This window comes from Chiloscyllium punctatum, chromosome 18, assembly GCF_047496795.1.
Source record: "Chiloscyllium punctatum isolate Juve2018m chromosome 18, sChiPun1.3, whole genome shotgun sequence".
In the NCBI taxonomy this organism is placed as follows: domain Eukaryota; kingdom Metazoa; phylum Chordata; class Chondrichthyes; order Orectolobiformes; family Hemiscylliidae; genus Chiloscyllium; species Chiloscyllium punctatum.
Genome location: NC_092756.1, coordinates 79,267,603 through 79,280,898, shown reverse-complemented (window position 1 = coordinate 79,280,898; position 13,296 = coordinate 79,267,603). Strand labels below are relative to the sequence as shown.

At 40.0% G+C, this 13,296-nt stretch overlaps 1 protein-coding gene across 8 annotated transcripts in view; it reads left to right on the top strand.

Moving 5' to 3' along the window:
- The window catches only part of l3mbtl2 (L3MBTL histone methyl-lysine binding protein 2), a 106,748-nt gene that overhangs the window by 20,175 nt on the left and 73,277 nt on the right, over positions 1 to 13,296 (top strand). For 6 of the 8 annotated variants that reach the window (XM_072588531.1, XM_072588525.1, XM_072588532.1 and 3 more), the window contains 4 exons: positions 1,914 to 2,048; positions 4,132 to 4,220; positions 6,411 to 6,639; positions 10,495 to 10,577. In XM_072588531.1, coding sequence (XP_072444632.1) covers positions 1,914 to 2,048; positions 4,132 to 4,220; positions 6,411 to 6,639; positions 10,495 to 10,577 — 536 coding nt within the window. The remainder of the gene's footprint in view (positions 1 to 1,913; positions 2,049 to 4,131; positions 4,221 to 6,410; positions 6,640 to 10,494; positions 10,578 to 13,296) is intronic. The other 2 variants (XM_072588526.1, XM_072588533.1) reach the window with 1 other exon arrangement.

Here is a 13,296-nt window from a genome sequence, read left to right as displayed (position 1 = left end):
CATTTGTTCGTGGGCATATCATAGCCCTTTTGAAGCAAAATTGACCAATAATCAAAGTATGAACTTGCACTTGGAAAAGTTATTATGTGGGCAGGCTGGTTGTGCTGCCAGTAGTTCATGGTTTGAGATGGCCAGGAAGTTCTCCTGCACTGACCACTTGTTGTCAATGTATTGGAAGGAGTTATGTTTGGCCACAGGAATAGGCAGTCCTGGTAACATCACTGTCGAAGAATGTGGTGCTGGAAAAACATAGCCAGTCCGGCAGCATCCCAGGAGCAGGAGAATCGACGTTTCAGGCATAAACACTTCACTGGGCCAGTAATGTCACTGGGATAGTAATACAGAACCACTGGCTAATGTTCTGAGGACGCTGGTTTGAATCTTGCAGTAAAACTTCTAGAATAAAAAGCTAGCCTAATGGTGATCATGAAACTCATCTAGTTGACTCAGGTTCTTTTAGGGCAGGAAATTTGGTGTCTTCACCTGGTCTGGCCTACATGTGACTCCTAGCGTTTGAGTATGTGTGGGTTAGCTCTAACTACCCTCTTGGCAACTAGGAAGGGATAGTAAATGCTGATATAGCTAGTGCCATCCACATCCCATGAACAAGTTTTATTTTTAAAAAAATCCACCTTCAGCCATCAGACTCTGAAGACTGACTCAAACCTAGACCTTCTGACCCAGAGGGAGGGATGCTGCCCACTGTGCCACAAGACCTCCATTCCCTACTCTGTATGCAGATTTGCATCAAACTGACCATGTTAGCTATGATTCTTGGGTTGTTGAATGCTTTTCTGTCACACCAGTAGTTCAGCTGGTTACTCCTGAAACTCCAGTGATGACCTTCAGATGAGTACTCCCTGGGTGGAAATTGCTTCTGATGTTTGGCAGGACTGTTGAGTGGCTAAAGGCCATTCTATATGAGGATAAAAATAAGGAGTGTGTCACCATCAGAAGAAAAGTAGAAAGTAAATTGTAACTTTTAAAGTAACATTTATTTAATGAACTTTGAGGAGAGGTGAAGTAAATCCAAGTGTCATTAGGGTTGCCTTCTCATGGTTGAAAGTAGATTTTTGTAGAAGCCTGCTTCATTCTTTTGCTGCAACATGGCTACTGGCCGAAGATTGTAACTGCAGTGTAATATTTTTTACAAATGCAGTTTCCATTTGGCCGCAGTGCTGCAACACCAGGGGGAGCCTTTCTGAACATGTGCAAATGCAGTGTTGGTGTTGAGCTTTTTAAAGTGAGAGGCAGTTTTAAGTGCATGTTTCTGGTCACAGACTTCTGTGTTTTCTTTGCAAGTTGGTATCTTAATTGTCTCATTGTCAACAAAATTGGTTGAGATGGGGGAATAAATGTGCAACTACTCAGCAGCCATTTAAATGGTTGGATTTTTGTTATTGTAGAATTGCCTTCTTTTTCCTCTTAGCGGCTGGATTAGTTTCAGTAAAAGCCAGTGTTGGAAACCAGAACACAGTGCTCTTATCTGTAGAGTTGCACTATTGATAAAAACAGTGTTTTGAATAAGTGTTTTATATATTTAAAAAAAGGGGCTCAAGACCACGAATCTGAGTCCCATTATTTACCAATTAAGCTAACCAGGTTATGCGGAGTCTCTGCGAACCGTCTTTACAACTTGTTCACTTATTCTAATAAATTAACCACAAACAACTTTCTTTTAATGTTGCACTGTTAAATTTATTGCAATCAAGAAGTAACCTGGGAGCAAAATGGCATTCACTCATCAGATTCACAGAATTATCATTGCGTGAAGGAGCCCATATAAATGGGCATAATTACATAATGCCAATGAATTTTGAGTCTCATTATCTGATTGCAGGTATTTTAGTAACAAGTTTAGTTGTTTCTTTTGAAGTTTTTAACTGTTATTGCTTTTTGTGTTTTTTTTGTAGGTTATAAGGCATTGCTGAGGTATGAAGGATTTGAAAACAACCAGAAACGGGATTTTTGGTATAATCTGGGAACTGCAGATATCCATCCAATTGGTTGGTGTGCCACATTTGGCAAGCCTCTTGTGCCTCCTCAGAGTAAGTTCTCAAAGCGGTAACTGCAGTTTTTTGCACAGTATCACAGCTAAACAACACCTTGCATTTTCTATAACATGTATTTAAATGTCCCATGGTGTTATCTGACACTGAGCCAGATAAAATGATATGGGGTATGTTGTCTAAAACTTGGTCAAAGAGGTAAGTTTTAAGGACCATCTTTATTGGGATGAAGAGCAATAGAGGGGCAAAATGTTTAGAGAGAATTCCAGTGATTTTTCTCAGCAGTTGAAGGCATAATTGCAAGTGGTGGAATGATTAAATTTGAGAACACATAGAGTTCAAAATTGGTGGGAGTACAGCCATCTCTAGAACTGAAGAGATTGGATAAAATTATAGAGACATTGACTGAAACTCTGAAAGTATTTGGAAACCAGGCCAGGAGTTGTCAAATCGATGCTTTACGTAGCCAGTGAATGTCAGGAGACTCCGATACAGAGTGCATAGGACTGGATACGGATGTAGTGAGCAGAAGTTTGAGTGACCACAAATTCATGGAGAGTAATTGATCTTCCTGGGCCTCATCAAACAGTCAACCTCATGGAAATCATGGCAGTCAGTGACTGTCTGCAGTTTCACTACAGATTTAAAAAATTTATTTTTGATACACTTAGCTATGGTATCCATCAGATAGTGGAGCTATGTTTCCATAGTTGTCAATGGGCCTTCATGTCACGTGGGAGATCCACACTTCCCTGAGTTTGTCTAAAACTTTTACCTGGCTCTGAGAGAGTCCACAATTCATGTGTTGCCATAAGGAGGCACAACTGAGGACTAGTTGATGACGAATATTCAGCTTTCTTTCTTTGCACTGTTTCTAGCCAGCACTGTGGGCTGAAAATAAGCAAGGCAAGCTAATGCACAAAAGAGGAAATCATTCTCAATGAATTTGGGTAATGGAAAGTGGAGTTGATATTAAAGATTAGACATGATCTCATTAAATGGCGCAATAGGTTTGAGGGACCATAAAGTTTGCTCTTGCTTTCATTTCTTACATTTTTAAATAGCTCTGTTACAATCTGCAAGTTTGAGTAATTAACACTTTAAGCACCCTGCAGTGCTGTATGTTAAGTGCAGAATTTCCTTGTGCAGCTGTGAAACAGCCTTGACACTTAATTTTACAATAGTTTTCAGAATTGAAAAACAAATTATGAAACCACTTCATATTTGACATCTTGTTTCTGAAGGATTATGGGAAAACTGTCACTGTTTTGAGCGGTGTGTAGATATTAGGGTAAGGTATAAAAGAAACACTGAAAGATCTTTTGAGACATTGAATCTTTTTTAAACAAGACTTATTAGAAATCAGAAAATTACATGGACTTTTCAGATGTCATTTACCTTAGTTTTATGAATACTATGTTTAAATAATTTATGGCTTAGAAAGTCATTTCTGTTTACAATTAATTGGGGAAATCTAGCTAAGAATAAGCTTCCCAGCTTGTGTTTCCAGTTCTTCAATCACCTTTGTGGTTAATTAAGTCTAAATCCAGCTAATTATTCTAGAAGATTTCCTGTGCAAGCTGTATCTGTCAAGACCCCAGAGATGACAATGTGTGATTAGTGACTTGACCGCATGTGCAAGGTCACTAGATTGACAGACCTTGGAACATTCTATCCTTATTTTAACCTTCAAGAATAACCACCTCCTGACCTCGGAGAGCATCTTTGCTGAATGGGTTTTATTTTGTAGTAAATGAATTTTGCGTTCAGTGAACAAATAGAGTTGATGGACCTTTTTGTCCTCTGCCTGATAGAGAGAGCATATCATTGGCTATATTAGGACTTCACCAAAATATTTTGTTTTATATTGTGACCTGTGGAGTAGGGGAACTGAAGTGACTGTTTTCCATCTTGGTTGTAACTCAAAGCAGTTGGCTGTTCTCCTTGTAGCCAGTGCTATCATTTTTAATCTTGTGTCAAATTTAATCGTGCATTGTTCCATCTGCCACTCTGTATTGCAAACAGGCTAGCATTGGATGTAATCAGATTGTCATCAAGTCCCAAATACAATATATTGAGTTTTGAAATGATCTTGTGTCACCTTGTGATACTCTTTGTGCAGCTGTTCGAAACAAGACTACTGACTGGAGGGCCTATCTGTTAAAGAGACTAATTGGATCTAAGACGCTACCAGTTGATTTTCATTATAAGGTATGGCAAACATATGACAGCCTGTCCTGTGGTGGTACTTTACATCTTAATGAAGTTCATGAGATGAAATCCAAATGTAAAAGTCTGCGATCTACATCCATTGCACAAGTATGGTACAATGTGCAGCATAGATGATCAGGAATATTGCAGCTGTGATTCTACTCTTTTGTGCAGAATTTATTGAATCTTGACCATCCCAGGATTATTTTTATTATCTTCTGAAATATGGAGATTGTTTCAATTCATAAGTGGTTGGTTTAGGAGAGTACTAAATTATGCAGTGTATTGTTTGTTGTTTTCATTCTTTCCAAACTCTTTCCCAGTGTGATGTTTTTAAAGCTTGCTTGAGTGCATAGTTTAAAAAAAAAATTGACGGGTGTGAGTGTTGTTGAGTGAGGTTGGCTTTCAGGTGTTCAGTGGTGTGGTTAGTGGGGTTGCAGGTTGGGTGGCCTGAAACTCCTATGCTCCAGTAAAAAAAGTCCCAGCCTGTTTTTATAACTCGAACCTTCCATTCCCGGCACCATCCTGGTAAATCCTTTCTGAACCCTCACCAATTTAATAATCCTTCCTGTAGTAGAGTGACCAGAAATGCACACAGTACTCCATAACCGGCCTCACCAAGATCCTGAACAATCACCTTAGTCCCAGAAGATTGCTGGAGTTCCTAAGGGAACTGCTTTTTGTCCAGACAGCTTCAGCTGCAATACTGATAACTTTTCTTGCTTGTTTTTTTTAAAGGTCAGAAATGGGAGATGTTTGACATATAGGCTGTGTTCAATTCCATTAGCAACTCCTCACCAAAATAAAACACAACAGGGTTATAGCCTTTTTTGATCTTTTTCAAAAATAATTCCAGTTCACATTAAACTTCTTACCCCAATCCTAATGTCGCTGCATTATCTCCCTCAGATAAGGGCGGCACGGTGGCACAGTGGTTAGCACTGCTGCCTCACAGCACCAGAGACCCGGGTTCAATTCCCACCTCAGGCAACTGTCTGCGTGGAGTTTGCACATTCTCCCAGTGTCTGCGTGGGTTTCCTCCGGGTGCTCCGGTTTCCTCCCACACAGGAGGAATTGAACCCGGGTCTCTGGTGCTGTGAGGCAGCAGTGCTAACCACTGTGCTACTGTGCCACCCATCTTGCTGCTTATGGTCATGAACTTCTTCAACATCTGAGGAGTTGCTAATAGTATTGAACGCAGCCGTACATCATCAAACATCTCCCGTTTCTGACCTTTAAGAAAGAAAGCAAGAAAAGCCATCAGTATTGCAGCTGAGGCTGTCTGGGCATAAAGCAACTCTTTTAGGAACTCCAGCAATCTCCTGGGACTAAGATGATTGTCCAGGATGTTGGTGAGGCCTGTTATGGAATATTGTGTGCATTTCTGGTTTCCCTACTGTAGGAAGGATCATTAAGTTGGTGAGGGTTCAGAAAGGATTTACCAGGATGTTACTGGGATTGGAAGGCTTGAGTTATAAAAATAGGCTGGGACCTTTTTTCACTGGAGCATTGGAGGTTGAGAGAATGACCTTTTTAGAAGTCTATAAAATCATGAGGGGCATAAATAAGGTGAATAGCAAGGATCTTTTCCCTGGTGGAGTTCAAAATTATGGACATATTTTTAAGGTGAGAGATTTAAAAGGGACATGAAGGGCAACTATTTTACACAGTGGTTAGTGTGTGGAATGAACGAGCAGAGGAAGTGGTGGATACAGGTACTGTTACAATATTTCAAAGACGTTTTAGAGAAGTACACGAATAGGGAAGGTTTGGCGGGATAAGTGCTGAATGCAGCCAGGTGGACTACTTTAGTTTGGGAACGTGGTTGGACCGAAGGGTCTGTTTTCATGCTGTATGACTGAGCCCAAGATCCATAACATTTGCTTTGCAGTAGGGAAGGAATTTAAGTTTGGGGAGTGGGATTGGTGCTTTTCTATTTAATGAGCACTGCGAGAAAGTAACACCAAATGAGACCAGATGTGGCTTGGCTATAACATCCCTGACAGTTGAATGGTTCATCAATATTGTGTTTAAACTCTTGAATGAACCTCTTGGAAAACGTACAAGTTGCCAGAAATATTTTTCTCAAATGAGCAGGCTAAGCAGTAGGTGAAAGAATTTTTGTTTCTCTCTCATTGAGTTGATGCATCTATCTGAGAAGAAAATCTTGTTTTTGATTGTCCTGCCCAGATGGTGGAGAGTATGAAATACCCTTTTCGACCAGGAATGCGTGTGGAAGTCGTAGATAAGGCGCAAATCTCACGTACAAGGACAGCGGTTGTGGATACTGTGATTGGAGGGCGCCTGAGACTGCTGTATGAAGATTCTGAAGATGATGATTTCTGGTGCCACATGTGGAGTCCCCTCATCCATTCAGTGGGATGGTCCAAACGGGTGGGTCACAAAGTGAAACACCCAGGTGAGCTAATGGGGCTTATCTTTTTAAAACTGAGATTGATAGATTTTTGTTGAGCAAAGGTATAGGGATATGAAACCAAAGCAACCAGAATCCAATTGAATGGTTGGATAGGCTATAATGGCTGAATGATCTCCTCCTCCTAAGTATTTGCTTGGTGTACATAAGCAGAAATGATGCTGTGTGACGACAGTTACAAATAATGTGTTCAAACTCTAAGACACGGTGGCACTGCTGCCTCACAGCGCCAGAGACCCGGGTTCAATTCCCGCCTCAGGCGACTGACTGTGTGGAGTTTGCACATTCTCCCCGTGTCTGCGTGGGTTTCCTCCAGGTGCTCCGGTTTCCTCCCACAGTCCAAAGATGTGCAGGTCAGGTGAATTGGCCATGCTAAATTGCCCATAGTGTTAGGTAAGGGGTAGATGTAGGGGTATGGGTGGGTTGCGCTTTGGCGGGATGTTGTGGACTTGTTGGGCCGAAGGGCCTGTTTCCACACTGTAAGTAATCTAATCTAATCTACACTGAAAAGAGTTTTAAGGCGTGAATCCACTAATCTGCTAAACTGCTGCTGTATTGTCCTCCTTTATATCCTTTTTTTGGGATGTGGGTATTGCTTTCAAGGCCAGCTTTTGTTGTTCATCTGTTCTGTTTTAGCTCTTTTTTTTAAAAAAAGTTAGTAATTAGTGGGATATGGGCATCAGTAGCAAGGGCAACATTTGTTGCCTGTCCCTAATTATCCAAGAATGAAGGCTAGGTCATTTCAGAAGGCAGTTAAGAGTTAACTAAGTTACTCGGGTCTTGAAACACATGCAAGCCAGAATGGGTCAGGATGACATTGTTTCCCTGAAGGACATTAGTGAACCTAATGGGATTTTACAACAATCTGTGGTAGTTTTCAGGTCATCATTACAAATGTTCACATTTTAGTCGCAGATCTTCATTAATTCAATTTAAATTCTTCAAGCTGCAGTGTTGAGATTCATTCCCATATATTAATTTAGGCCTCTGAATTACAAGGTCAATCATACACTATGCCACCATTTTCCTTCCAAATGCACATAGACGATGAACTGTTCAATAATTATGTATGCTTGGTTTGTTTTTTAAACACTAGATTCTTTGTACTCTGCCTCTCCCAACCCTCTAATTTCTCCCACTCCCTTGTCTCGCCTCTTCCCTCTCCCCCAATTTCCCTTTTCTGAGACCGACCCAATTCTGCAACCTCACTTCGAGAAGGGGTTGGTGAACAAAAGGGAATGAGTGAAGCATTGGGGGAGGAGACTGGGCGAGGGAATGGCATGTGGAAGGAATGAAAGGGATGACTAGGAGGTAGAGAGATGCCACACTGAGAGGTGTGTAGTAAGAGCAGTAATAACTAAGATGATAGGTGACTTTGGGTCAGTTACATTCAAGGCAGCTGATAGATTTTAAAGTAAAATTTGCAAGCCGAGCGCAACCCAGTCTTATAATTTTTTAATGGAAATCTGATTTTTGTTTGGCAGCACAAGTGCTGAAGGAAGGATATGGGTGATTGAGCTGTTCTTTCAATGTATCAGCAGATCATAGCATTCATAAACAGCATGCCTTTTACAATTCTAACCAGGTGAACCTGAAATGGAGTTTAGATCGACAAGAGGTGAAGTGTTTGACATCCCATCTAGATGGGCCAGAAAAAGTCTTCAGGCATTGCAGCATAGCAAGGCACTTGGAAAGCACCCGTTGATAAGAGACTAGCAGCAGTCAGTTTAGTAAATGCTGATTTAAACTGAGAGACCGCAGAAAGCTACAAAGAGCTTTGGGAGAGCTCTGCAGTAAATCATAAAACTAGCATACAAGTTCAAAAGATAATTGGGAAAACAAATAGAATGTCAGACTTTATTTCCAATTTAATTGGAATTTTAACAAGAGGGAAATTTTATTAAAACTAGTCAGTCCACAGCTGGAATACATGATTTTGGGCGGGTTATCGAAGGAAAGATGCACTGGCCTTGGAGGCAATACAGAGGATGTTTACAAGGCTGATCCTGGGTTTTTAAGGACCATCTTATAAGGTTTGTGTAGGTTTGGTCTGTACTCATTGGAGTTTAGAAGAGTAAGAGGCAACCTTACTGAAATAACAAATATTGTGAAGGGGAATTGACAGGGTTGACATGGAAAGGTTGTTTCCTCTTGTGTGAGAGAGTCTAGGACAAAAGAGCATAATCTCTGAATAAGGCGCTTCATATTTAAAACAGATGAAGGGGATTTCTTCTGAGGTTAGTGAATCTGTGGAATTTTTTTGTTTGTCTCAGCCTTAACTATAGTTGAATATCCAGCTTCTGTGGTAAACATTTTTAATTGGGAAGGGAATCTATGGTTATGGGGAAAAGGTAGGAAAATGGAGCTAAGGATTGAGATCAGCTATGATTTTGTTAATGATGGAGCAGATTCAATGGACTGAATGGCCTGCTTCTGCTCTTATGACTTATGGACTGACTTGAAAGATAAGACTGAATCAAGGAAAGAGCTTGTGTATTTGTTTTTAATATTGCAAGGAACTGTGAGGATTCAATGTAATTTCACTTGGAACTTGTATTGTATTTATCTGTGTTCTGAGTAAAATTAATTGACTTGTTGTTGTTGTTGTTGTTGTTCTACACTTTCCTGTGGAACAGCCCTGTGGGGCTACTTTCAGCATGTGGGCCGCAATGGTTTTGGGAGATGATTCCCAACTACCAAGTTGGGCAATTGGGGAAGACTGATAAATGTCAGTGGCATCTATTGTCGGAGCATAAATATAAAGAAAACTTGAGTACTGCTCAAACAGGCATGTTGTCAAAATTTTTCGTCATGCACTCAGGACAGATTCAAGAATACCCCATTTCAAAAGGAGCAATAATTTATAATACATCAGGCAATGGTGTTGATTGGTTGCCAAGTCGGCTCTTGTTGACGCATTGCTATGGCGAATACACCAGGAAACTATTGTCCCCATGCTTTTATTTGATTCAAAAACAATGTGCAATTCTTAGACAAGTGTCTTTGAACTGTAAAGGCCAGGTTGTTCTATACGAAATAGTAAACAAGTTATATTGAGACATGTAACTTCTAGTGAGCATAACTGAGTCACATTCTCGACTTTTCATTGTGGTTGTATGATTCTTAGCACCCTCTTGAATGCGGTCTAATCACAGGACTGTATCTAATGTTACATGTTATGTTTTGAGTTTTGCACGCACAGACTGGTTAAGTATAGTCAGTACTCTGTTGTAAATAACAAAAGGACATGCTTTTGAAATTCTCTACTAGTATTTTAATTACAAAGACAAATGCTGGAGAAACTCAACAGGTCTGGCAGCATTTGTGCAGAGAAACAGTATTTCAAATCTAATGACTCTTCAAAATTTTGACTTAGTTTTTTATTTACTTTGTCTTCCAAATGATAGATCAAAACCCCACAAGAATGAATACACTGCTTACTCTGAATAGTGAGGAATTTCATTGTTGTAACTTGTTGGCCCAAGCTGTTATACTAAAGGTAAATTACTGGTCATAAGGTTTGGAGTCTGTTTTTATTAGACACCACATGTCTTCAAAACTCCAAAATATCTGGTGTTGTTTCATTGTTTTATGGGCATTTGCAGCTGCATGGAATACTGATTACTATAAATGGCATGAAGGCAAGTTTCATAATTGGACTGAACAAAGTGACTTTGTCTTAGTTTTAAAAAAAAGTGAAAAAACTCGAATTGTGTTGTGAACTTGTCATAGTGAGTCAGAGAACATTGGATCTTATGTATTACACAGGAAATTGAAACTTGCAGCTTTCTGGTTTGCATAGTTTCAAATTAAAATTTTAATCCATTTTTTTTTCCTAAGGAGGAGTGACCAGAGCGGATGTAAGCTCATACCCAACGTTCAGGAAAGTCTTCTGTTATGCTTTACCCCATCTCTTTAAAAAGGTAAGGGACAATGTTTTGCATTTCTTTTCTTTGTTCTGGATAAATGGGTACGTAGGGCACGTAGCATACCAGAAATGCTGGAACATCGGGGTTTAGTGTGAAGGAGGAACTGATGAAAATCAGTATGAGTAGGGAAAAGGTGTTCAGGCAATTGATGGGACTGAAGGCAAATAAATCCCTACAGCCTGATAATCTACATCCCAGACTACTGAATGAAGAGGTTTTAGCAAAAGGAGGTGCAACTAATAAAGTTGATGAGCGGGACCTGGTGGATGTGGTTTATTTGGTCTTTCAGAAGGCTTTTGAGAAGGTCCCACATAAGAGATTAGTATGTAAAATTAAAACACATGGAATTAGGGATAGTCTATTGAAATCTGGTTAGCAGACAGGAAACATAGTAGGATCAAATGGCCATTTTTTTCTTAAATGGCAGGCAGTGACTCGTGGGATACAGCAAAGATCAGTGCTAGAACCCCAGTTATTTACAAAATATTGATTTAGTTGAGAGAACTAAATGTAATGACCCCAAATTTGTAGATGGCATAAAGCTGGGTGAGTGAGCTGTGAGGAGGATGCAGAGATGCATCAATATGATTTGAACAAATGCATAACAGATGCAGTATAATGTGGATAAATGTCAGGTCATCCACTTCGGTAGCAATAACAAGAAGGTGGATTGTTATATAAAAAGGCTGGAAATTGATAGGGGAATGTGCAATGCGTCCTGGGTGTTCTCCTGCACCAGTAACTAAAGGTAAGTCTGCAGGTGCAGCTGTCATTTAAGGCTGTAAGTAGTACATTGGCCTTCGTGGCAACATGATTTGAGTACAAGAGCAGGGATGTCTTTCTACAATTATACAGGGCCTTGATGTGACCACACCTGGAATACTGCAGAGTTTTGGTCTGCTTATGTGTAGAAAAATATTCTTGCTCAAAAAAAAAGTGCTTACCAAGCTGATTTCTGGGATGGCAGGGACTGACCTATGAGGAAAGGTTGAATTGGTGAGCAGTGTAATTGTTAACGTTCAGAAGAATGAGGGGGATCTCAGAAACATACAAAATCCAAACAGGACTGGATGCAGGAAGGATGTTTCTGATGGTTGGTTGTTTTTGGGGATGGCAGGGTGGTCAATCAGTTGTAGTCTCAGAATACAGGTTAAACTGTTTAAGCATAAGATGAGAAATTTTCTTCAGCCTGAGAGTGGAAAGCATGTGAAATTTGCTACCACCAAATGTGGTTAAGGCCAACACATGATTGAGTTGGATATGGCACTTGGGGCTAAGAATCAAAGGATGAGTGGGAATAATGGGAACAGGCTGAGTTGGATGATCGACTATGATCATATTGAATGGGAGAGTAAGTTCAAAGGGCTGAATGGCTGACTCCTATTTTCTCTGCTTTTATGTGATAATTAGATCAGGTTTCAATTAACATATTTAGTTGCCCAAGTAGATGTTTGAAACAATTGAGTTAATGTTACAATGTATTCAGTACTCTTTGCAGGAGAATTATGAAATAATGGTGCAGTAGGCACCAATGAAAATATGAAGGTAGTTGGCTAAATCCTTCTTCAGAGAAGTCAGTTTTAAAGGACTATTTTTAAAAGGAGGAAGGTGCGCTAGTGAGGCAGAAAGGTGTAGGGAAGGAATTCCAGAACTTAAGGCCTAGAAAACTGCAAGGATGAGTGCTAATGGGAAGCAGTCTAAATTGGTGATGTTCAAGAGGCCAGAATTAGAGTAGCACAGATATATCTCAAGGTTGTAGGGCTGGAGGAGATTAAAGATCTAGGAAAGGGTGAATGCATGAAGAGATTTGGAAACGAGAATGAGAATTTTAACATCCTGCCATTACTTAGCTGGGAGCAAGTGTAGGTCACGAACATGAGGTGGTGTGTGAATGAAACAATTCAAAGGCTACCACACAGCCACCTTCCTATCCTCTTTTTGAAATTTGTTCATGTGATTTAGCCATGGCTGCCTAAGCTAGCATTTATTTGGTGATTCCTTATTGCTCTTCAGAAATTGGTGATAGCTGCTGCCTTGAACCATTGCAGTTCATTTTATGTAGGTAGATGTAGAATGCTGTTAGGGTCAAAATCCTAGAACTTACTCCTTATCTCCATCTCCCTTAGTGCCCAAAGGTCTATCAGTGTCTGTCTGAAGATGTTCAGCAACTGAGCACCTGGAGCATTTTGGGGTAGAGAATTCCAAATATTTTGACAGGCAATTTGAGATTTTACATAATATCTTCCACCAAAAAAAAGCACCTTTGATGTACCTGAAATTAATTAATATCTTGCAGTGATACTGTAAAGTTGCCCTTTGTCTATTTTTATTTTGGGGTGGGGGGGTTCACGCATTAGCAGTGTTAAATCTCTCCATAAATTTTGCCTTGGATTGGAAGCATTTGTCTTTGTCCATGGTTTCCCCAATCTCGAGCAGACCACCTGAACAGAGCTCCTTAACTTACCAATAAAAACTCCAACAGAATCAATTTGGGTTCTTGCACTTGCTTCTGTCTGGCTATTCCTCACTGAGTATGACAGGGTCAACACATTTGAAACAAAATTGTAAAGAGGTTTAGCGCTTCCCAACAATTTAGATATTTGTAGCAGGGTTGTATGGCACTTGATTCCAGATCCATAGCAATGTGATTGCCTCTTATGTTCAAGGGCATTTAGGAATAGAAATATTTCGAATCCTATGTTTAATGTTGTTT